General features: G+C 39.5%; 3 protein-coding genes and 1 non-coding gene across 6 annotated transcripts in view; all 4 read left to right on the forward strand.

The window, feature by feature from the left end:
• kcnh4b (potassium voltage-gated channel, subfamily H (eag-related), member 4b) overlaps window positions 1-9,392 on the forward strand; it is a 38,806-nt gene extending 29,414 nt beyond the window's left edge. The window contains exons 12-16 of one of the 2 annotated variants that reach the window (XM_005749225.1): window positions 2,563-2,601; window positions 3,923-4,305; window positions 4,947-5,041; window positions 6,573-6,649; window positions 7,531-9,392. In XM_005749225.1, the coding sequence (XP_005749282.1) occupies window positions 2,563-2,601; window positions 3,923-4,305; window positions 4,947-5,041; window positions 6,573-6,649; window positions 7,531-8,568 (1,632 nt within the window). In that variant the 3' untranslated portion in view covers window positions 8,569-9,392. The remainder of the gene's footprint in view (window positions 1-2,562; window positions 2,602-3,922; window positions 4,306-4,946; window positions 5,042-6,572; window positions 6,650-7,530) is intronic. The other variant, XM_013914959.1, reaches the window with a different exon arrangement.
• Window positions 9,393-13,908: 4,516 nt separating this feature from the next.
• trnaq-uug (transfer RNA glutamine (anticodon UUG)) lies at window positions 13,909-13,980 on the forward strand. Its single transcript has one exon. It is a non-coding gene; the product is annotated as a tRNA-Gln (tRNA).
• An 819-nt stretch (window positions 13,981-14,799) lies between these two features.
• LOC106456458 (toxin 3FTx-Oxy5-like) lies at window positions 14,800-15,548 on the forward strand. The gene is made up of 4 exons (XM_013914961.1): window positions 14,800-14,842; window positions 14,930-15,012; window positions 15,181-15,291; window positions 15,399-15,548. The coding sequence occupies exons 2-4, from the start codon at window positions 14,964-14,966 to the stop codon at window positions 15,503-15,505; spliced, it is 267 nt and encodes an 88-aa protein (XP_013770415.1). The 5' UTR covers window positions 14,800-14,842; window positions 14,930-14,963; the 3' UTR covers window positions 15,506-15,548.
• Window positions 15,549-16,546: 998 nt separating this feature from the next.
• Window positions 16,547-23,787, forward strand: LOC102202743 (ras-related protein Rab-5C-like). Of its 2 annotated transcripts, none has more exons than XM_013914962.1 (6): window positions 16,547-16,700; window positions 17,513-17,813; window positions 18,627-18,778; window positions 21,909-22,031; window positions 22,136-22,229; window positions 22,402-23,787. In XM_013914962.1, exons 2-6 carry the CDS (start codon window positions 17,642-17,644, stop codon window positions 22,527-22,529), a joined length of 669 nt encoding a protein of 222 aa, XP_013770416.1. In that variant the 5' UTR covers window positions 16,547-16,700; window positions 17,513-17,641; the 3' UTR covers window positions 22,530-23,787. The 2 variants fall into 2 exon arrangements, with proteins under 2 accessions (XP_013770416.1, XP_005749283.1); XM_005749226.1 differs by having other exon boundaries at window positions 17,618-17,813.
• The last annotated feature ends 829 nt before the right edge of the window (window positions 23,788-24,616 follow it).

The following is a 24,616-nucleotide window of genomic DNA, read 5'->3' on the forward strand; positions in this document are numbered from 1 at the left end:
ATATATAGCAGAAGTACCTGTGACCTAAGAATGAATGTTTAGTTATGCAGAAACTGTGTATGTGTTTAAACATAAGTTATGTTTTCTAAATTAGATAGGCTTCTCTGAAGCATGGCTGATCGTGAGTACTAGCACTTCTCTCATGCCATCTGTTCAGGGTTTTTGCTCAAACACAAAGCCAGGGGACAGCCACCCCCCTGCAAGGATGAAGGAATTATTTTGCTACCTGATTTCCAGACCACACACACACACGCTCACAGTTGTACTGGTCTCATCGGCATCCTCACAGTGGGTATTTTTAAGATGGGAATTCCTCTAGGAAGGGAAGTCCTTTAACTCCTGAGACTAACTTGAGTATTATATACTGACAGCACAGTAATCAGTCAGTCGCAGTGAAACAGTGCCAAAGAAACAGATTGTAGGAATACTTATTACAATATAAGGTATCCACAAGGGACTACTTTATCTTCTGTAAATGGAGAAAAAGCAGAATGCCAGATGGAAAAATACTTTTCTTTTTCTGTCAATTCTATAATTTAATTTCAGCTTTTGTTGCTGTGCTGTCAGTGAAATTATTTTTAGCAGTTTGGGGAGAAAATGTAACATTTTTTTACTCAGCAAACCAAGCCGAGTGTCTCAGCTGGAGAAACTAAAAACATCAACTGCAAGTCAGATACACTGAAATTGTAATCATCAGCCAATTGTGTAAAAAAACACTCTATACTGGTATTATTATAAGTTTGCTATTACATAAATCACTCCAAAGCACTCGCTGTGAACCTGCAGCTCTCACTGGCTTTATGGAGGATTACACTGCGTAGTTACTTTAGTTACTTAAAGCTCATCAGTTATTTGTCCAGCCTGGATCTTGCTTCACTTCATAGCAAATGCTGTGCACTCTACCAACTCAACACCCGATGGCAGACTTACTTTCAAAACATTAAGAGTAAAAGTAATGATGTGTCAGAGTTGTCAGGTTTAAGGTCAGGTTGAATGGTTTGTTGTAATTGGGGTCTAGGACCCAGGAGTGTTGCTTATTTCTTAAGGGAGGTGAGCTTTGAAAGATCAGGGATGACTGCGCTGTCCTGGGCAGAGTGGGAAGGTCACTCCACCACCAGGGATCCAGCAGAGTGTCAAAATTTGTTGGGCTATAATGACCGTGTCGCCACAGGGAGGGTTAAGTAGTCTGTAGTCATGGCGTGTGAAGAACAAGCCGGTCGGTCTGAGTTATGGGGATGTGGCTCCCTTTGGAGCCTCAAATTGACAAAAACAGTTTAACAAAGTTGACAAAGATACCCGCTGCTAAGCAGTGATGACAGTATACAAAAATGATATTAGTTATATATAGCTACCACAGCTTTATTTGCCACCCGAACTTTGAGTTTTTAGCATGACGATTCTAACCTGGAGAGTGCAGCTCGCAGAGACGACTACTATCTCAGATGACCCGCCCACAGACCACATTAATGTCTCTGGAAGTGCATCTTCCACTGTGAGAGCTCATAGACAGCTCTATTTGGGATAACTCTGTTTCAACTTGTTGGACCCAGTAGATCCAGTTTGAGATTTTCTAGACTCTAGAAGTAAAAAGAAAAGCTCTCTACTATGCAAAACCCTCTCTACTTACTTGATAAACAGATACGGTGTGTAATTTTATAAGTCAGTCAGGCATAATTTGCTGCTTCCGTCCCTTTTTGTGCAAGATAGCATACTTGTGACTGAAATTCCCAGAATCCCCTGTCCCTGCAAACCTACTTTGCTATGTGGGACACTTGTTGCATTAGTGCTCCTTTAATTGACTTGACATTTAATGTAAGTTGAAACCAATGTTTCTCACTGGCTGGTTAATCACCCCATTTTGCTCCAGGGTTAGTTTCCTTATGAGGAGTGTTTGCCCCTGTTTTCAACAGATTCATGCACGTTTTCCCTTCGCCTCCCACATAGCACCACTTTTTTTTTTTTTTTAACCTCAGCATTGTGCTTTAACGAAAGATTCAATTTAATTCACGTCCTCGCTGGTTTCCCTCGTCAAAGTGCATCGCTGGCATGATGTTGCTAGAATGGCAGGCTGTGGCTTGTGCTGTCACATTAGCCATGTTGTCAGAAGCACATTTTTGACACACAAGGGAAGGATTCACGCTACCACAGCTTTATTTGCCACCCAGCTGGTGATTGCTAAGTTGCTAAAAATTTCTAGCCATAGACACACACACATACACACATACATACACACACACACACCAGGGAAAGACAAACTTCCCCTGGAATTCCGGCGCAATCGAGCGTAGAAAGAAGATTGAGCATGTAATTCAGCTCATGTGGCTGCATCGCTGGCCAAGTTCATTTAATTAGTGCCACCAGTGGATGAAAGAGAGACTAACAAATTTGAATTTAGACACTTTTGCTACAGAAAAGGAACCAGTGAAATGTATTCATTTTTTGGGATTTCACTGCAACAGTTAATCTAAAATGTTCAGGGTTTGATACACAGGAGGCTGAATGAATAAATTAAGGTATTATGCCTTACTTTCTTTCTTGTGTCTTTCTTTTTTGTCAACGCAGGGCCTCCGAAGATTTTCGAAGTCACCGAGGCTTCCACACGTGAGTTCAGTGCAAATTCAGTATCCTTCTAGTCAGGTTTCACATTTTCAGATTTCCTTAACATACTGCTGGCATTGAATTTTAATCTACAGCTGGCAGTGCCTTGGAACAGCTGTTGTCATTACGTATGCTGTGTATTTTTGAGATTTCATCCACCATTTTTTTCTGGAACTTACTGTAATGCTAGTGAGTACTTTGGGGGGACTTGTGTAAGGACTTCCCCTACATGAAAGCAGCTCAGTCTCTCAAGCTGGCACACTAACTGGGTCAATAGCTCCTTTAATGGGAACTCTTATGAGCTACTTTGCTTACTGTGTACTGAACTTATCAGTCTGCTTTATTGCTGTATCATTAAAACACTATTTACAGTGCTCACTTTGTCTGTTTTAAATGGCTGTGTAATACAGTTCTGTTGGCAGAAGCACAGCACATTTCTAACATTAGTAAATTAATGATGGACATACTGTCAGCTGTAAATACATAATTGTCCTCATCGGCAGCTTTAAACCATATTAGATGTTTTAAACTTGACAGATAGTTTGAACAGAACAGTTTTTAAGATATGTTTTTGTTCTTTTTTATTTTTTATTAAAAAAGATAAAACAAAAAAGTCTTCTTTGGTGTTTGTTATGCATAAATATATAAAGAGATAAATATAAGAGCTGAATATTAAGACTGGATCTGAATTTATTCTTGCTTTAATTTAAGATGAATTTTACAAGATATGCACATTTTATCTATATTACATACAGTAGAAGCTTTTTTTCCTCTCACTGAGAAAAAAATAAATTCTTATGGGTCTGAAAAAAGTTTTTTTTTTTCCCCATTCGCAAGTTAAAAATTTTAATTATTATCTCAAAATCTGGTAATGTGAAATTTCAAGATTTTTGTCAATTTTTAGTTATTTTCTAACACCATCTGTAGCCCAGACCCTGACCCTAAACCTACACCTAAGGTCAAATTATTGACTTGACTTAAAAATAAACTGAAATTTTGACTCACAAGTAGCAGATTTTTTTTTCCAGTTGCAAAAATAAGCTTCTATAATCTTTCAATAGTTAAGAAGCCTTCGAAAAAGTTCATGGATCCAGATCCAGATGTGACTCAAAGAGTTAACCATTTAAATAAATCAAGACAAATTCCCATTTCAGTTAAAATTATAATGCAAGTCCAAATACACCATCCAAAAGCAAATAGGTCTTCTTACTGATCTTGCTAACAAGCAGAGCTAACTACCATCACTTTACTGTTTTTATCTTACTATTTTGAGAGTGTACAGTTTAGTTGCTAACTCTCCATACTGTACTTTCTTTTTGTGCAGCAATCCAGGCTTCCTTCTATTGTGGAAACCAAGACTGATGACCCTGACGACTCCTTCCACCTGTCGCCAGCCACGCGCTCCCGCCGCAACCTCCTGCTGCCCAACTTCACCAGCCCCGTTCGCCGCACCTCCCTGGGGAACCTCCTGGGGGACGAGTTACGGCAGTTCAACGCCCTGCGACGCTGCCGTTCGCCGAACCTTAGCCGTGGCTTCCTAGGACAGAGCTCCCCTCAGCCACCTTCGAAAAAAGAGCACACGACTCCTGTCTCAGCCCCGAGCACGGCATCAACTGCAGCTGAGGGAGAGTCAGGAGCTGAGCAAAAGCCTACAAAGCTGCTCATTCCAACTGTCACTTGTTTTGGGCCACCGGATCTTAGTCCCAGGTAGTCATATTTAATTTCAGGCCTCAGCCAGAACATAAGTAAAAAGGCAAAGGCTAAATTAATGTCATACAATTCCATGCGGTTTAATAATAATATGTACTCAGGAACTATAATACTAACTAAAGTACTTTACGGCTGTTCTATGTGTGTTTTGATGATACATAAGGAGCATAATTTTTTCTTTCTACTTCAAAACAATTTCACACGTATTTCTTGAATGTTTATATAGTCACCTTGATTTTAATACAGTCATAGTATCTCCAAGAGCATCTGAATGAGGCTTTGCAGTAATGGACTGAGCAGAAAGCTGCAGATGGAGTGTATTTGCATTGCATATTTCAACAGATGTTACTGCATTTCATAACCATCACACCTTATACTCCCGATCCCGCTATCTGTATTCATAATGCATCCCTAAGTCACCCAGTAAGTTCTAGGTATGGGTAAGTGCTGGTTCACAGAGCTCAGGTGTCCGCCCCTCCAGACTTGTGCTGCTGTCTTCATGTTCAAACCCACATGGGCGTCTGCCAGCAGCAGCTCTCATGGCACATCGCTCGGTCGTCTCTTGGCTCCAGTGATAATTGAAAAAGCTCTACTGTTACATTAACTCCGGTCTCCCTCCTCTTCACCCCTCTCGCCAGGGTTGTAGATGGCATCGAAGACAACGGGAGTACGTTCCATTTCAACGTGGAGCACAGCGGGCCTAATGCCAGCTCAGAGAGCAGCAGCACCCAAGGTAAGTCAAACCACCCACGAGCTGCTAGGGTCACCTGGGTGCCAGATGGCTGGAGGTAAACTCAGGAGTTCAAATAGTGGATACCACGAGGCAGGTCTGCCTGCTTTAGGGGGAATATGAGAGCGCAGCAGAATGAAATGACAGCCAGGTGTCCACAGAGTCAGAGAACATGTTAAAGGACAACTGAGGTCAAAGCAGGGCTCTGGCCATCTGACCTCAATCTCCACGCATGGTTGCTTTCCTCCTAGGATTACTATCAGTTTCAGTTCAGTAGAGATTCAGCTAATTTGCTTATTAAGGGGAGTGCTTTGGTAGCAACTTGCATCTCTTTAGCTCCTCTCTGGCGATCTCCAGTTTCTGTTTTGATTGCAGACAGTTATTCCTGTCTGCCTATCATCATCACTTTCTATAAAGACTGCAAAACCAGGATAAAGTTAAACACTATGTAACACAGTGCAATGTGCAGCTGTATTAGATTGCATAATATAAAGAAATTTCCAAATATATGTTGCATTATGCACTCCAGCAGAAAAGCAAATTAAACTCTCTATACGGCTCACAAAACTGCTGTTACAACTAACACATCCCACCCACCTCAGACAGATAAATCAATGCATGTACAGTTTGTGAATTTTCTGTATTTGTGTAAAACTATAGCCTAAAATATCATCCTTTTTTCTTGCAAGTCATAAAAGAAGAAAAGAAGGACTAAATTAAATGAAAAATAAATCACTTGGTCTCTTTTTTTTAGGAAGAATAAGGAAACGTTAGATACCCGTTGACGGGAAAATGTGAACCTCTAAGAATAGTTGGAAATTTGCACGTGAAATTAGAGTGAGGTTCATTCAGTCAGTAGGATGACAATCATGACTCGGCTCCCCTTTAGTATTTTTTAAAAAGAGATTTAGAGCTCTGTCCTCCCCGGTGTTTCAATCTCAACATGGGAACAACGAGGAGCCACTGGTCAGTCGAGTCGAGATCTTTGTCCGGTGTACAGCTAGAGGATGCTCACAAAGAAACCATGGGTAACATCTAAGTAGCTGAAGTCCCTTCTAATAATGATGTTCATGTTTATGAGCCCACCATCAAGAGAACAGTGAACAACAACGGTGTGCATGCAGGACTGTAAGGAACGAGAACTGTCTGTGTGCACCACAAAGCTGTTTAAAACTATGTTTTGTGGATGAAAGAAAAGCTTAAATTTCCTCCAGGTAGATTCCTCATCAAAAGTTACCAAAAGCATTGAATTGCAATGACTCCTGGGAGTCAGAGGGTCACACCAGACACTCAAAGCGAAGGATCACTTATTTTTGTCCATCATAAAAAAATATGTTTCTATTTTGGGGATTTAAGTGAAATTTGGATGACGTTTCATTTATAGAGAAATTTAAACATACATAGTTACACATGCATGCATAACTTCTATCGGCACATACTGGGATCATGCAACATAATTTTGCTTTATATTAAAATTGATCAATCCTCCTGGGAGCTAAAACTCCTCCTATTTTTCTTCCCCTCGTTTCCCAAGACACCACACAAAATAATCCTGCTCTGCTCCTGGAGACGGAGGAGGTCAGGCAGAGCATCAGTCAACTCAACCTTCAGGTGAGCTACAGCCCCTTAGCCCAAATTAAAATTGATAGCACAGAGGATAATGTAGCCCTGAGTGTGAATTCTCACAGATCCAGAGCAGTTTGCTCAGTGCTCTCCTTCTTATTATCATACATTCTGTCTTTGGTAGTGACTGAATATGAAACACAGGAATAATTAAGAAACAAAAATCCATCTTATTCTATGTTGTATGTAAAAAGCAAAAATATAGAATCACAAGCTTCACTTTTTTTGTCACACAGATAAATTTGTAGCATCTCATCTACTATCGGCCTGCTTGGTGTATGTAAAGGGAAAATATAAAGTGAGATGAAGCAGACTTGATGCCGGCCTATACCTCAGTCTCCCCCTGCTCTCTTAATCTGAATGTAAATAGAGCGAAAGCAGGTGCAGCAGGAGTATCCAGATGGGTGCTGTCTGAAGTCAATATTAATTAATCAGCAGGGCACTTCTGCAATGCAGAGGATGGCTGGTAGTGCTGACTCTGCAATTTAAAAAATAGTTGACAACCTCTCTCTACTTGTGGCCCTTTTGGCCCCCATCTGCATTTTGTATATCCTTAGCTTTCTGTCTGCTTTATTCTCTGCTAGGGTCACTTACCTGCTCTTCTTCCTTGATTTCACAAGTGCTTTAGAAGACATCTCTTCAAGAGGGGATTTCAACTTTTTTACAGTCCTCGGAAGGTCATCAGAAAGTTATAGCTGGACATCAGCCCGAGAGTAAACTTTAAAGAGAGAAGCTGATTAATTCATTAATTAAGCAGCGATAGAACCTTATCATTTGTTACCTTAATGTTTCCCTTGAAAATTTACCTACATTGAATATGTTGGAAGTCTTTAAATGTCACATGTAAACTGTAAGTGCTCTCTCCACAGATGGGCACGTTAAACCAGGAAGTCTCTGAGCTCACCAAGAGCCTTCACCACATGATGCACATCCTCCAGGCTCACGTATCTTTTCATCACTACAATGCCTCTTTCCCCTCCCATCCGTGTGGTGTCCAAATGGCGTCCAACTCTCCCAGAGCCTCCAACAGCGGCATGCCTTTTAGTCATAGTTCAGCTTTCCACCTCCATAACGTTCCCGGGAGCCACTATTCCCACCAAAGTGCCCCAGCCGCTGGCCACCGGAGCTGCAGTGGAACTGCTGAAACCCCAACAGAGAGCCACCAGCGGCCTCAGTCCTGTAGTCCGCCTGCTAACCACTGTCCAACACTCTCTCCAAAATCTTCTCCTAAATCTGTCCCGTGTCATAGCTCTGAGAGCATGACTGCACATCTGTGGACCAGCCCATCACTTCTTAGCATCAGCCCAGGCTTCCATGGAGGAAGTCCAGGCCTTCCACCTCATGCTGGACATGAAGACAACAGACCCCTCGGTGCTAGTTCAATTACCATCAGTCAGTCCCAGCCCACTTTGTGCCTGCAGCCTCCCAGTGATAATGATGAATACTCTTGCCTTTTATCCAGTGCCCCTACAGGAATGTCCACACACAGCCTGCTGGACACATCACCCAGTCATTATGCCAACCTTAATCCTTTAAAAGCCTCAAATGAGGCCATGTGTGTCCTGATGTCCACCCCGCCATCTCACCCTCTGATCCAGGATACCTCAATCTTCCAAATTAAGGATTCAAACTCCTCTCTCCACCCTGTCTCTTCCTCTCCACCCACATTACCATGCCAGCCTTTTGGGAGTTCTGTGGATTCAGGATCATTACAATCTGATGTTATTGAGCCCCATCTCCCACTAGGTGACCCATCTGCGGTGGAGCACACCAGTCTGGAATGCCTACTGGGAAACACAGGCTCTTTGGAAAGCAGGGACAGTGGAAGTGCATCTTCACGACGGTCCAGCATCGGCGTTCAGACTCAGAGCACAGAGCAGTCGTGGTGCCTGGACCTCACAGATTAATATTTCCACATCTCAGCAGCAGACCGGAACAAAGCAGAACCCAACACGAAATTTCTAACATGCAACTTCTTCATGCAACAGTGTTTTCTGAGACTCTGGCAGAGACTGTCGATATGTGCTCTGTTTCCCCACCTTTTACTTCCCATGCTCCCTTATTACTCAAACTCCACGCAATTTACACTATTTCTATGCAAAAGCATGTATTTTGTGCTTCATTTTGGCTTTACTGAAGTGTGTCTAAAAAAGAAAAAAGCTCACGACAGTGGGTTCCAGTATATATATTGTATATTTTTTCCAACATCTTCAGAACAACTTGCAGTTGATAATACCTGTTACCTCCTTGCATGGTAAAGTAATTTATTCTTTTTCCTACGGAAAAGGTTTCCAAATTAATGTGTAAGCATTCTACATGACAACCAGTTGATTGCGTACACAGGCGCTGTATTTATGTGCAGACAGGTGAGGATGATTTGCTGTTTTAAGAATACAGAGGAACAAAAATGAAACATGTCTCACTTTGCATGTAGAAAGTAGAGTATCTGCATCACACGGCGTAGATTGTTTATTGTTTTTAATTGAATGTCTTTCTCAGTTCAGCCTTCTGGGTTGTTTTGTGAATATTTGGACAATAAGTATCTAATATTTAAACTCCACCAACCAGTACACAGTACTTACTTATGATTTCAGTTATAATTATGTTAGTATCTCCTTTTAAAGCCGTCTTAAAATGTCAAAATTTCCTATTTTTCCTCACTAAAGCGTTAAATAGAGCAAAACAATGCAAAAGAAAATCTTCCTCAAGCATTTATAATAAACACACCATAGCTGCTCATAATTTAAACATAAATAAAAAGATTTAGCTTCAAAGAAAAAAAAATAAAGTGGGTCCCATTAAATATTTAAACTGGTCTTAATTTATGAAATAAAAATGCCTCCGAGGGACAAAAAGATGAACTTATGACACTTATAGAATATTCAGAGTATTCAGGAACTTTTGAATGATTTCTCTCTGGCTGACAAAATAAATATGCAGAAAATGTGCAACTGTGTCCTTTGCTGTTGTATCACACTTACCACTGTTTATGCAAATGATATTTCAGAGACAGAAAACATGTCAGAATAACCAGCATACTGTGTGCTATATATGACTGCTTAGTTGCAATAAGCCATCAGCAGTCAGGAGACCGGCATAAGCTTTGGAAAATTGCTTTGGAATTATTTAAGGAGAAAATGCAGTTACCAGTTATTTGTGTCAAAGCTTGAGAAAAAAGAAAAAGACAGAAACTGGATTATTTTTCACTGAGGCAAAGCTCTGAATTTTCTTGGATTTGGATTACGATGCTTTGCTGTTATTTGACAGGTTATTTGTGGTTTTCAAATCTCATGGTATTGCTTACATATATCAGTATAAAGACTTTTATATGCCAAGAAAAGTCGTGTTTTTGCGTTTTTTCCTAAAACGTTTTCTGTTTAGTTATTAGGTGATTAGTACTGATGCCTGAAAAAGACCTAAACTCACAATTATTAGACATCACTGTATTTGTTTAGTTTACTTTATTATTACTCTGGAAATTTGATGATTGTCTTGTCTGATTATTTCTTAATAATTAAGTTAAATTTGCAACCGCGAGTTTAACAAAATGAGAAACGAGAGGGCTGCAGCAGTTCAACTTTGAAATAAATGGCTTCATTTTTGATATCTTTGAAGAAAGGATTAAAGAGGAAAAAATATGTTTTTTAGAAACATGAATGTGTCCACAAGTTGAATAAAATTTCAGACGACCACAGAAGAACACAAAGTCAGCACCGTGCTTTCTTAAAAGAAGAGGATTTGCAGCTGCTCTGCGTCTCATTAGGGCCTTTGAATGCAACGGGTTTTTGGTGAGCGCTGGTTTATCCTCGTCCTTACTCGCCACTCAATCTGATTATATAAGTCAATGTACAATAATTGTGTTTTTTTAAAAGAAGCTGTTGATGAAACTTCCCAGACAAGAAAATAAGCAAACAAATGATCTTCTTTGCTGACTGGAACAGAGTAATTCTTCATATCTACATTTTTATGTAAATTTGGTTCATTATTAACTCATTATTTACACTTTCTAACAGAAGCAAAGGTTGTTTAACTGGAAAATCTGTTGGAAAACATCGGAATATGACGCTATTCCTTCAACAGCATATTGTGCATTCCCTGTAAGTTGTGTCAGTGTGTGTTTTCCAAGACCCACCATGTGGGTGTTTCAGGTGTTCAAGGTAATATTACACTGAGTATGCAAAAGCAATGCAAATATTACACAACAGGTCAGAAGAATTGGTTGATTGCGCTTTATACGTGTCCTCACATCATGTTGTTACTTTGCGCTGCATATGTTGCTTATACAAACAGAACAACTGGTGTGCAAATATATTTGCACGTTCTCTTGATGAGTCAAGTGGTGTCACGGTGTGTTTTTGCAGCATCACAGTCTGATCTTGATATTTCACTCTGTGTTTGTGCAAAAACCCACATGAAGTTTTGAGTTAATGATACACTAGATTCGCATCAATTGCACAACAAGACCAAATAAAAAAGGAGGATGGAAACCAAGCTGATACACATTTGAGGAATCACTCTCCAGAAGGATCGTTCATCAGGTGGGATGTGTTTGTCCTTCAATATGTGGATTATGGTGGAGCTTAAAGAGTTTGATCTTCTCACATTTATTCCCTTTTTTCATACAGAGATTGGTGCAGTGAGGCGAAGCATCGTGAAGACATGAAGACTGTGATTGTTGCTGTTTTGGTTTTGCTGGTCATCAGCCAGAGTGAGTTAAGCTGCAGCCTGTTTATATATGCATCATTTTCCATATCTGTCAATGAGGCACATTTGGGAGACTCTGCTACTGTTCTATTTACTGTATTTAAATTATTGGCTGTGAAAATGCTTTGCTACAGTGATTAAACCTGATTTATTTTTTTCCCAGGTGATGCTCTGAAGTGTTACTGTGGAGGTCTGCGACACTGCCCAAACTCTGTGGAGACCTGCCATGGCTTTAACAATGTCTGCACCAGTGCCATCATTTATGCAGGATCTAGTAAGTCAAAACCCTCATTTGGTTTAGTGTGCAGGAAAAAAAAAGAACACAATTAAATCAGTTACAACAGATGATTTCATACCACCTTGTTTTCCTTGTTTCCACAGCTCCCAGATATTTCAAAGGTTGCATGAAGTCAAATGACTGCAGGATAATGAATCAGCCCGGTGTATCATCTGCCACTTGCTGCTCAGCTGATCTGTGCAACAGATACTAATGCCTGTAAACATGTTTACTGTCATGTAGTGTGCATTCTGGTGTTCTCATAATAAAGAGCAGTTTATTTTATCTTTGGCTTTTATATCAGTTCTTATTTGTATTATTTTCTATTCTCTAGAGAATTAATTGGGGTTTTTTCTTAAATGACAACATCACTTCATTACATGAATGTTTTTGAACTATTAGTTATTTATTGAACACTAACTAGGTTTGTTATGGCCAATTTAGAAAGGTGCTCATCATGAAATATGGTTTGTCAGTGGTTTGTTAAAGTAATAATTTCTGATTTTACATACAAAAAGCTGTTATAGGAAACTAACCAAAAAACTGAAACACTGAGGACATTAAAATGTGACTTAAAATTGTCAGTCAGTCAAAAGGTTATGCTTTAGCCAGAAACGGGAGGCTATATTTAGATTATTATTAATATCCTTTTGTTATTCATTTATTGGGAAAAAGCGTTGTTACATGGGTGTTAGAAAATTAAATAATCCGCAGCCCTCTGAAAGGCTGGAACGACTAAACAAAGAAAATGATCAAAACAGAAATAAACGACACAAACACAAAGAGACTGTTTACAGATGTTTGTATATATATTTTTAAATAAATACATACAAAAAAAAACACTGATATAAAAGATCTGATATTTACAGTGCAACATAATGAGTTGGTATGATGTACTGACCCCAATACTATACCTCATGCACAGTATGTTATATTCCTGAATTAGTCTTATGTGTAAGAAGTATGGTAAAAGTAAGGACACAGGTTATATGTTTGTATTTAATTAGCCAACACTAGAGGATTTCATTTGGTTTCATTACTTGACAGAAATTACATTATGAGTTAAGTGGGATAGAAATTGCAAAGAACAGACAAGACCAGATGTAAGCTTGTACTTAATGCTGACTATGAATCATAAAAAGGCAGTATACCTAACAGACAACTTACCAAAAAATCCATTTCACACAAACATAGAATTTGTTCCCATTTCTTTAGTAGAATCTATGAAAAATGTCAAAGTTAATGCAAACTAACTAGAATTTTCCCATCAACAAAGCAAATCCCAAAGAGCTATTAGCTGAAAACGTGACATATCTCAGCACGGTGTCCAGTGTGTCCTTAAAATAGAGGGAAATTGGACAAATAGAGAAGACCGAACAAGTTCCAGGCCTACAAAATATCTACAGCAGGTGAACAGTATCTGAAGGACATTAAGAAGTAAGAAAAAATCCAGCAGACCTGACACATACATCAGGCCCTTCAGTTGATCCATCTACTGTTTGCTGAGACCTTGTCAGAAATGGTCCCAGTGGATGGTTGGCTGTCAAAAAGCCTTTCTTAACCAAGGCAAACAGGAAGAACAGGTTGAGGTGTGCCACGTTACATAAGAACTGGACTGAAAATCAACAAATCCAGATGAATCCAAATTACAAATTTTTTTGTTCAAATCATCATCACTATGCCCAGAGGAGGTCAGGGGAGATGTGTTGTAGTGAGAGTGTCTACAGCAATCTTTAAACCTTTGAAACTCAGTCGAGACTCTGTCATGGTTTGTGGCTGCAATTCAGCCAGTGGTGTTGGGAAGTGTAACACTGTCAGTCATTGATTGAGCTCCCCAGAGTCTGCACCTCAATATTTTTGAAGCAGTTTTGGATCATTTTAACAGAGAAAAGAACAAAAGGCAACCAACATCCAAAGAAGAGCTTTGAATGTCCTTCAAGAAGCCTGGAGAGCTAGACTATTTAAAGAAATTACAAGAACGCTTGCCTAAAAGAGTTCAGAATGTGTTAAAGAATAAAGGTGATCATACCAAATATTGATTTTCAAGCTCGTTAGAATTGTACAAACTCTGTTTTTTCCTTAAATGCTGCATTTTAATTTATCTTTTCAGATGTTTCAATAAATCGCTGCACCAAATTCCAATTTTCCAAGAAAACATAAAGTAATGAGGGGTGACGTGACACTGCTTCTATTTTTCATTTTATATTATGCCAATACTCAGTAAATAAAAGCTCTGTTTTTTTAGTGACACCAGCCTTTGAGAAGTGGTTCCATGGTGTAATGGTTAGCACTCTGGACTTTGAATCCAGTGATCTGAGTTTGAATCTCAGTGGAACCTGATGGAAAATTAAACTCTTTGTAAATGGATACTGGATTACCATATATGTCTGCATTTTCACATTTTCCTGACAAAACATAAACAAAGGGAAGTGACTTGAGACTTTTGCACAGCTCTGTATGTATGCTAAGACCTTTTGGGTTTATGCTGATTGTCTTGTTACAAAGACTCCATGGGCTTACTTGGCAGTTTTCAACTTTGACAAAATCAAAATCGTGTTTTAAAAGGTTATGTTTTTTTTTAAAATCTCTTCTCAGTTCTACATTAACACTTTATGATTATTTTTAAAACCCTTTTTTGTTATTTTTCAGGGTTTTTTTTTTATTAGTATTCAAAAGATGTGTTTTTCAGACATTTTTCATCTGTTTGTTTATGTTGTAAAACAGCTTCTCTAGTTGATTTCTTACTGGAACTCTTCAGGGACACACTGATCTGAAAATGTCCCTTATGATTGCACTCTGGTATTTCCAAGATCAATAACAAATCGTCAAACTAAACAATTCTCTGTATTTGACGAGGTTTTATCATGTTCTTTATACCCTGTTACAATTTGCTCACCTATTTATTTATTTATTTGTAGTGTTGGTCCAAATTGGCTGATTGCGCTTTATACGTGTCCTCACATCATGTTGTTACTTTGTGCTGCATATGTTGCTTATACAAACAGAACAATTGGTGTGCAAATATATTTGCACATTCTCTTGATGAGTCAAGTGGTGTCACGGTGTGTTTTTGCAGCATCACAGTCTGATCTTGATATTTCACTCTGCACGCTTGCACAACAAGACCAAATAAAAAAGGAGGATGGAAACCCAGCTGTCAAACATTTGAGGAATCACTCTCCAGAAGGATCGTTCATCAGGTGGGATGTGTTTGTCCTTCAATATGTGGATTATGGTGGAGCTTAAAGAGTTTGATCTTCTCACATTTATTCCCTTTTTTCATACAGAGATTGGTGCAGTGAGGCGAAGCATCCTGAAGACATGAAGACTGTGATTGTTGCTGTTTTGGTTTTGCTGGTCATCAGCCAGAGTGAGTTAAGAGTTAAGCTGCAGCCTGTTTCTATATGCATCATTTTCCATATCTGTCAATGAGGCACATTTGGGAGACTCTGCTACTGTTCTATTTACTGTATTTAAATTATTGGCTGTGAAAATGCTTTGCTACAGTGATTAAACCTGATTTATTTTTTTTTCCCAGGTGAAGCTCTGAAGTGTTACTGTGGAGGTCTGCGACACTGCCCAAACTCTGTGGAGACCTGCCATGGCTTTAACAATGTCTGCACCAGTGCCATCATTTATGCAGGATCTAGTAAGTCAAAACCCTCATTTGGTTTAGTGTGCAGGGAAAAAAAAGAACACAATTAAATCAGTTACAACAGATGATTTCATACCACCTTGTTTTCCTTGTTTCCACAGCTCCCAGATATTTCAAAGGTTGCATGAAGTCAAATGACTGCAGGATAATGAATCAGCCCGGTGTATCATCTGCCACTTGCTGCTCAGCTGATCTGTGCAACAGATAAATGGCTATCATACACAATATTTTCCAGCGAATAAATAATCCAATCCCACAAATTGTGTAATACAATTTTCACAATAAAATCAACTAATTATACACATACAATGTTTTATGGCCATCAATAACTGCAAATCCTTTGTTAGTCTGGTGTTCCTTAGAATAGATTACTTCACTTTATTGTAATACAACTATAATTCAGGGGAGAAAAGAAAGCAAAATCAGACAATAACTTACATTTTCTGCAAAACAAAATACGGTTGTATCTTTGAGTGTGTTCCAAATCCCTCCGAATGTTATTTGCTTTCCAATTGCACCACCATGTGGCATTTAACCATGTGTTGTTTCTGCATAGAGATGACCTTTGTTACTAAAGAGTCACAGGAAAAATGTTTTTGTTTTTCAAAATGTGAGAAAGGTTTTGGAGTGACTGAGTCAAAGTCTGGACATAAATCCGACTGAAATGATTTGGCATGACTTTAAAGGCCATTCATGCTCAAGAAACCGCCAGTGTAGCTGAATTAAAACAATTCTGCAAAGCAGAGTTGGCCAAAATTTCTCTACGGAGTTGTGAAAGAATCATTACCAGTTATTGCAAAAGCTTGACTGCAATTTGTGCTGCCAAGGGTGGCACAACCAGTTATTAGGAAAGAAGAAAATACTTCGTTAATTGTGTAAGTATCTCTGAAAATATAAATAGAATTAATGAATCCCTTGGCTACACAAATGTGTATTTTAAATCGCATAACATCTAATTGTATTTCTAGCTTACTAAACATCCAGAAGGATATAATAATAATAATAATAAATAATGTCAATTATGTCATGAAAAGTTAGATCAAGTCTTTTTTTTGGAGTATGAGTTTTTGAATTTAAACCTTTGTTGCAAATTACCCAAGCACTGCGAAATAATCTTCCTCTAAAAGTCATTGCAAGTGTTTCTGTCATTGATCATTTTAAAAATAGTACAGGACTGAGCTAGCTCCTGCTGACGTTCTGCAATCTCCGTATTTGATTGGCTGTGACATCACATCACATGACAAGCGAATCCAGGAAGTATTTTTGTTACTGAAGGCGGAAGCATATATTCCACAGAAGCTGGAAGTCTTTTAGTGGAACGGGAGAAAACGCTGTTAACGAGAAATAACATCGTTATAAGTCACTCTACACACGGTACAGCGAATCTTGTTTTTTCGTTTTCGGTAAGAAACCCAAAACTTCCTGTTAGCTGATTAGCATTATGAACTGATTTGATCGTCGTTAATACAGACGAGCTTTAGCTTCCGAGCTAACTGTCTGACTGATGGTGTTTTTGTCCGTATAGACGGTCAAAGTTAAACGACTAGCGGGTTCACCCGGTGCTTTTGGACTTGTAACTACAAATACGCACACTTAAATTGTTTGTTAGTGTCCTGTTGACTACAGAAGCATTTCAGCTTGTGAGACAGCATTAAAAACAGAATGGAGCCATTTCTAGGTTGTTTTAGCTTAACTCGTCAGCTGTTACTAACATGCCAGACTAGGTCTTTCAGGCCGATATCGATATCAGTGTTTGAGAGTTCAAGGCTGTATGTGGTGCACTTTTCCATTTTATCATTTAAGTGTTTATTTTTTTTAACCAAACAACATTTGCTGCTGCTAACAAATAATTTCAGATAACTGTGGCGGAGACCTGCTCAGCTGTAATTTTAGCAGTTAAAAAAGTGAACAGACTGCATGTAGATCTATGGTTATGAACTTCACATGACAGCGACTGATCTGAATCTTTTGTGTCAGTTCGGTATTGTCTGATAGAAGAGCTGACAGGCTTTATAACGTAATTAATAATAACTTATAAGATGGATACTGCGTTGTTTCTACGCTATAATCGGGGATAAACAAACGTTAGTCTAGCAGAGGTATGAAAAAACAAGTGTTATCTACAAGCTAACGTAAAAATCAGTCACTTATAGATATGTATTCCTAAAATGTACCCACAAAAAAGGTTCAGTTTATTTTTCTAAAAATGTTTCAGGCTTGCCTGGATCACCGCTGTTTTTGTCGCCCCGGAGTGTGATTTCTGACCTCGCTCACAATCGGTGCGTGGACTTCCAACCCTTCTCAAACTCCGAGTATTTAGTTTGTTTCCTAACAGTCTCTGTCAATGGCTGGACGTGGTGGTGGAGGAGCAAACAGGCCTAATGGTGCTGCAGCAGCAAATAAAATCTGCCAGTTCAAGCTGGTCCTGCTGGGGGAGTCAGCGGTGGGGAAGTCGAGCTTAGTGCTGCGCTTTGTCAAAGGGCAGTTCCACGAATTCCAGGAGAGCACCATTGGAGGTGAGAAACACGTTTCTAAATGAAGGAAACTGATTTCGTTTGGAAGCTGTAGGTGTTTCTCTAGGTAGATTATGTTGCTGTCTGCATGTTAAGTGAATATTGTTTGAAATTTAGGAATCTTAGTGCTGTATCAGGTTTGATAACTCACATGGGTAAATGTGCCTTTCATATTCCCCTCAAGTATTCCCAAATGTTAAATGTCATTTAAAAACAAGCATCTGTAGAAGAGCTTTCCTTAAATAACATTGCTGAAATTTGGCAAATGTTTCATCAAAATAAAAGCTGTTCACATAAAGAACATGCATTCACTGGTCAGTATGTTAGGCGCATCTTGCTAGTACCAAGTTGGGCCTCGTTTTACCTTCAGAACTGTCTTAGTTCTTCATGGCATAGATTCTACTAGTGCCGAAAACATTACTCTGAGATTTTGGTTCATATTGACATGATAGTATCACACAGGTGATGCATATTTCTCAGCTGCATATGTATGATGCAAACCCCTGTTCAGCCACATCCAGAAGGTGCCCTGTTGAATTCAGATTTGTGACTGTGATGACCATTTAAGTACAGTGAACTGATCATTGAAGAAACCAGTTTGAGATGATACGAGTCTTGTGATGTGGCGTGTTATCCTACACAGAGGTCATACATCTATAGATGTGGCATTCAGAATTCTATGAATTTGTGCCCAAGCTAATCTGAAGTGATGCAATGCCTACTAACTTACCTTCAGATCAGATGTGAACAGGATAGTCTTCTAGGAAGATTGAGTGTTTCATTTATTTATTGTTTACGTTTTCATTCTCTCTGCAGCTGCTTTCCTCACTCAGACTGTCTGCCTTGACGACACCACTGTGAAGTTTGAGATCTGGGACACAGCGGGTCAGGAGCGCTACCACAGCCTGGCTCCAATGTACTACAGAGGGGCTCAAGCAGCGATTGTGGTCTATGACATTACCAACACAGTAGGTTTCACCCACAGGGTAACAGTTACAGTATCTCAGAAAACTGAGTACACCCCTCCAATTTTTGTAAATATTTAGTTATATCTTTTCATGGGACAACACTGAAGATATGACACTTTGATACAATGTACAGCTTATACAACAGTGAAAATTTGCTGTCCCCTCTAAATGACTCAACACACAGCCATTATTGCTTAAACCGCTGGCAACAAAAGTGAGTACGCCCCTAAGTGAAAATGTCCAAATTGTGCCCAATTAGCCATTTTCCCTCCCTGGTGTCATGTGACTCATTAGTTTCACAAGGTCTCAGGTGTAAATGGGAAACAGGTTGTTGAATTTGGTGTTATTGTTCTCACACTCTCTCATACTGGTCACTGGAAGTTTATTAGGCACCTCATGGTAAAGAACTGTCTGGGGATCTGAAAAAAAGAATTGTTACTCTACATAAAGATGGCTCAGGCTATAAGAATATTGCCAACACCCTGAAACTGAGCTGCAGCACGGTGGCCAAGACCATACATCAGTTTAACAGGACAGGTTCCACTCATAACAAACCTCGCCATGGTTGATCAAAGAAGTTGAGTGCACATGCTCAACGTCATACCCAGTGGTCTTTTGAAAATAGATGTATGAGTGCTGCCAGAATTGCTGGAGAAGTTGAAGGCATTAAGGCCTGTCAGTGCTTAGACCATACGCCTCACACTGCATCAAATGGATGTCCTCACAGAAGGAAGCTTCTTCTTCTTCTAAAGATAATGCATAAGAAAGTCGGCAAACAGTTTGCTGAAGACAAGCAGACTAAGGACAAGGATAAGACCAAGATTAAGTTATTTGGTTCAGATTGTGTCAAGGGTGTGTGGCAGCAACCAGGTGAGGAGTACAAAGACAAGTTTGTCTTGCCTACAGTCAAGCATGGTGGATGGTGGTGGGAGTGTCATTGTTTGGGGCTGTATCAGTGCTGCTGGCACTGAGGAACGCATAATTGAGGGAACCCTGAATGCCAACATGTACTGTGACATACTGAAGCAGAGCATGATCCCCTCCCTTCAGAAACTATCCCACAGGGCAGGATTCCAACATGATAACAAACCCAAACACACCTCCAAAAACTGAGGGTAAAGCTGCTTGACAGATCTAGCATGTCTCCAGACTTAAACCCTATTGAGCATCTGTGGGGCATCCTCTAATGGAAAGTGGAGGAGCGCAAGGTCTCTAACATCCACCTGCTCCATGATGTCATTATGAAGGAGTGGAAGAGGATTTCCATGGCAACCTGTGAAGCTCTAGTGAACTCCACGCTCAATAGAGTTAAGGCAGTGTTAGTGCCACACAAAAGCTTGACACTTTGGGCACAGTTTGGACATTTTCACTTAGGGGTTTACTCATTTTTGTTGCCAGTGGTTTAGGTAATAATGGCAAAAATGTGAGGGGTGTACTCAGTTTCGTGACATACTGTATGATGCTTGCAGATACTGCTTTGTTTAATTCATTTGTTTCATTGTTTTGTTGCTCCCAAAAGTGGAAGAATGCAAAATATGCTGATAATCAGTGATCATTTTAAAAAAAAAATCACTGAAAAAACAGTTACAATTGTTAAGGTGTGTTTTGGCTTTTACTGAAGGATTCAAGATTCTCACTTATTTTTGTTTGGTTTTTTGCAATTAACCTGTAACTATGATTTAGATACAACCTCAGATAAATAGCAAAACATGATACATTCATTTAACTAAAACTAAGCAATGTGTGAAAAACTAAGTACATCCTCACTGTTTCCATAGGAATTAAGAGTGTAAATAGCGGCACTTTAGTTGATCATTAGTAAGTGTGAGCACGTCTGTAAAAGCAGGTGCTTTTCAATTTTCTGGTCTGGAGCATTCGGGTGTGTGTTTACAATGACAAGGAGGAAAGACATCAGCGATGATTTTAAAGGGTCATAATGTCATTTCCAAACAAATTACATTTATTATTCTCAGCAAAACTAATATTCACATGTGGAAAACATTAAACACAGTTTCTAATCTTCCAGCAAATGCACTGAACAAACCACAAGATGTGTGGAACAATGTCCTTTGAATAGATAAAACCAAAGTGGAGATGCTTGTCCATAATGCACAGCACCACTTTTGTGAAAACCAAACACAGCATATCAGCAGAAACGTCTCATACCAAGTGAGAGCACAGGGGTGATTTGGGCTTTTGGCGGCTACAGGAGCTGGACACCTTGCGGTTCTTTATTCAACTATGATCTCATCAGTATACCAAATTATTCTAGAGCAGGGGTCCCCAATCCCAGTCCACGAGGGCCGGCGTTCCTGCAGGTTTTAGGTGTGTCCTTGATCTACCACAGCTGATTTAAATGGATAAATTACCTTCTCAACATGTCTTGAAGTTCTCCAGAGGCCTGATAATGAACTAATCATGTGATTCAGGTGTGTTGACCCAGGGTGAGATCTAAAACCTGCAGGGACACCGTCCCTCGTGGACTGGGATTGGGGACCCCCGTTCTAGAGTCCTATGTGAGGCCATCTTTCTGACAGTTAAAAAAATAGCTAAAATTGGATCATGGAACAGGACAATGATTCCCAGCACAACAGCAGATCTATAATAATGATGTCTGGAAAAAGAAAAAAACTCAGATGCCTCGATGGCCCAGTCAAAGTCAGGACCTCAACCTCATTGAATGTTGTGGTAGGGGCTTAAAAAGCATTGCATATACAAAGCAATATAGAGTGGGCCAGAATTCCTCCACAGTGATGTGAGAGACTGATAACATCATAGAGAAGATGAGGTGTGCTTAATTTTTTTACACACTGCTTTTGCATTTTAGTTAAATAAATAATAACACGGTGTAACATGTTGTGTGTTGTTTCTCACCTGCAGTTGTATTTACCTAATATTTAAGATTATTTTTACATACATGACAGAGGGTGTGCTTTGACTCAGTGTAAGTTAATTTTAAACATATGCGTGTGTGTGTTCGTGTGTGTTCATGGGCTTGTGGGCTTTTTGAGGTCACACCAGCTATGCTAGTATGAAATTTAAAAAAAGAAAACATGTTTGACCAACATTAAAGATAGCTGTAGTGCTAAATACTTTGGGGAAATGCAAATTAAGTTTGTTGGTTTTTCAGGACACTTTTGATCGTGCGAAAAATTGGGTGAAGGAGCTTCAAAGGCAGGCCAGTCCCAACATAGTGATCGCTCTGGCTGGCAACAAAGCGGACATCGCAAACAAAAGAGCTGTCGAGTTTCAGGTATAAAGATGCATATAGAGGACTTAATATAAGCAAAAAATCTGATATTTAGAGGTTTCATTTGAATTTGTTGATTAACTTTTATATCTAAATCATGTTCTCAGGAGGCACAAGCCTATGCCGATGACAACAGTCTGCTTTTTATGGAGACCTCAGCCAAGACCGCTATGAATGTCAATGAAATTTTCATGGCTATAGGTAAGTAATGCATTTAGTCACATATTCCAGTTGACCAGTTTGGAATCACAAATTAACCTAACATATGTGATAGATTAAAAAAACAAACCTGTATTGTTTTATTGTCACCTTTTGGTGCTGTTTTGGTGTTTCGTAGCTTTATTTTGAAATATCTGTTCCCCTGTCCCTGTAGCGAAGAAGCTACCGAAGAGCGAGCCCCAGGGTACAGCTGGACAAGGTGGGCGGACAAGGACAGGAGTAGATCTAGAACAAACTAACCCTCAGGGGAGCAGCAGCAGCCGGTGCTGCGGCGGCAACTAAGAAGCAAGAAAAAACGAACTTGGTGAACGAGCCCTGAACATCATTTTAAGGACAGCATGTAGCAAAAAGCCAGAGAGGCAGGAGAGGGCAGAACCACTCGCCACTTCCACACTGAGATTACAGATGAGATTATCTGCATCCCGTTTGATTAAAGGAACTTTTGTAAAGCAAATCATAAGCTAGAGGGAATTCCCAAGATCCCTCACTATTCCTTCTCTGTCTTTCCCTTCTGTGTCTGTCCGCCTCCCTGTTGATCTTTAGCATCTCTCTGATGATCGAATGCTGTTATAAATGATTTTGAAGCATGATGCTGAGGTTGTTGGAATTGTTGGAGTGTGTGTGTGCGCGCGCGTGTGTTTGTGTGTATGTGTGTGTGTGTGTAGAATATGTATATTTATATATGCACACACGTTTTCTACTCCTGTCATTTGCCTATATTCAGTGGGGGAAAAAAGTACCCAAAAATATTAATCCTTAAATTACAAATGGTAGAGCGATTTAATCTTTTTGTCGTAATGCAGCATAAGCACCTGACATTAGCATGTGTAAGTTATCTTGATAGTGACAGGTGACATTTTGGAGTTAGCAGTTAGCCCTTGTATAAAATCATCTGACCGTGTCCTGACGTTGTCTCTATATGCAGGTTGGTTGGTTAGTTCCCAAGTTAAAGATGGATCTTTTATCTTTGCAAGTTGGCCATCTTTGTGTCCAGAAATTAATATTATCTATTTCTGGAAAGAGGAGATAGAAGACTTTGAAGGTTCTGCTTAACATTTCAGTTTAATGATGTGAGCAGGAAGAGGCAGAACTTGAAGGGTAGATGATTTTATTTAACTTAATGTTGTTAGGCTGCTCTAACTGCATTTACACTAACAGATCTAATCAGAGTGCAAGCCAAGCACCTCTAAATGTGCCCTGGATTGTCTGATTACATACCAATCACAGTGCATAAAATTACACCTGCATTCCTTATACTTTCCCATCATTAAATTATCTAGTTGCAGATCACATTGTAATGCCAGGTGTAGAGGTGGCTTTGGTTATTCTTAATAGGGAGTTGGGTGAGACTGTTATAATAAAAGCTCAAGACTTTGCTTGCTGAGGGTGGTCGTGATTGGAGAGGCTACACTTCTGAAGAGGCTGTACCATAAATGCAGTTGTTTTCTTGCATTGTTTTATTGCTAACTGTAACACCGGAGAGTTGCTAGCCTTTTTTTTTTTTTTTTTAAAGAAATGTGAAATAACTTGTAAATCTGAAATGAAATAAATAACATACAAGATTCACTTTGTTTTGAGTTGTTTTGGAGTGTACTCCTCCCCCACCCCCAAAATACGGACCGGCCAGTAAGTTGTTGTTTTTTGTTTTTTTTCTCCCAATACTTTGTGCCGTGTGACCTGAATAGCACAAGTGGTTAATAAAATGGATCGATTGTGCTGGAGTTACAGTGAAAAGTATTCGCAGCGCTTCACTTGTTCCACATTTGCCTTAATTTTTGTTACATTTATTCCATTTTTGGAATAAGAATGTATTATTTTATCTCAAAACTCCTACACAAAATATATACCATAATAACAAAGTGAAAAAAAAAGTTTGACTGAGATCCTTGCAAATGTATTAAAAAGAAAGTTGGTTTGACATAGTTTGGAAAGGCCTATACCTGTCTATATGACCTCCCATAGCAAACAGTGGATATCAGAGCACAACCCAAGACATGAAGTCCAAGGAATTGTCGGTAGACCTCCAAGACAGGATTGTATCAAGGAACAGATTCAGTGGAAAAGGGTACAGAAAAACCTGTGCAGCATTGAAGGTTCCAAAGACCACAAATGCCTCCATCATCTGTAAATCGAAGAAGTTTAAAACAAACAGGACTCTTCCTACATCTGAGTGACTGAGGTAGAAGGGATCAGGGAGGTGATCAACAACAGAGCTCCAGTGTTGCTCTGTGAAGACAGGAGGACCTTCCAGAAGTACAACCAGTTCTGAAGCACTCCACCAATCAGGCCTGTATGGTAAACTAGTGAGATGAAAGAGCACACCTGGGGTTTGCCAAATGGCAGCTGAAGGACTCTCAGACCATGAGAAA

This window comes from Pundamilia nyererei, unplaced genomic scaffold, assembly GCF_000239375.1.
Source record: "Pundamilia nyererei isolate P.nyererei 1_Seehausen unplaced genomic scaffold, PunNye1.0 scaffold00240, whole genome shotgun sequence".
NCBI lineage: Eukaryota > Metazoa > Chordata > Actinopteri > Cichliformes > Cichlidae > Pundamilia > Pundamilia nyererei.

Bases quoted from the DNA above. Each gene is read 5' to 3' on its own strand.
- LOC106456458 (XM_013914961.1), top strand. From the start codon at position 14,964: ATGAAGACTGTGATTGTTGCTGTTTTGGTTTTGCTGGTCATCAGCCAG. The intron at 15,013-15,180 runs GTGAGTTAAGAG...TTTTTTTCCCAG, and splicing joins TTTGCTGGTCATCAGCCAGA to GTGAAGCTCTGAAGTGTTAC. The intron at 15,292-15,398 runs GTAAGTCAAAAC...TTGTTTCCACAG, and splicing joins CATCATTTATGCAGGATCTA to CTCCCAGATATTTCAAAGGT.
- LOC102202743 (XM_013914962.1), top strand. From the start codon at position 17,642: ATGGCTGGACGTGGTGGTGGAGGAGCAAACAGGCCTAATGGTGCTGCA. The intron at 17,814-18,626 runs GTGAGAAACACG...TTCTCTCTGCAG, and splicing joins CCAGGAGAGCACCATTGGAG to CTGCTTTCCTCACTCAGACT. The intron at 18,779-21,908 runs GTAGGTTTCACC...TTGGTTTTTCAG, and splicing joins TCTATGACATTACCAACACA to GACACTTTTGATCGTGCGAA.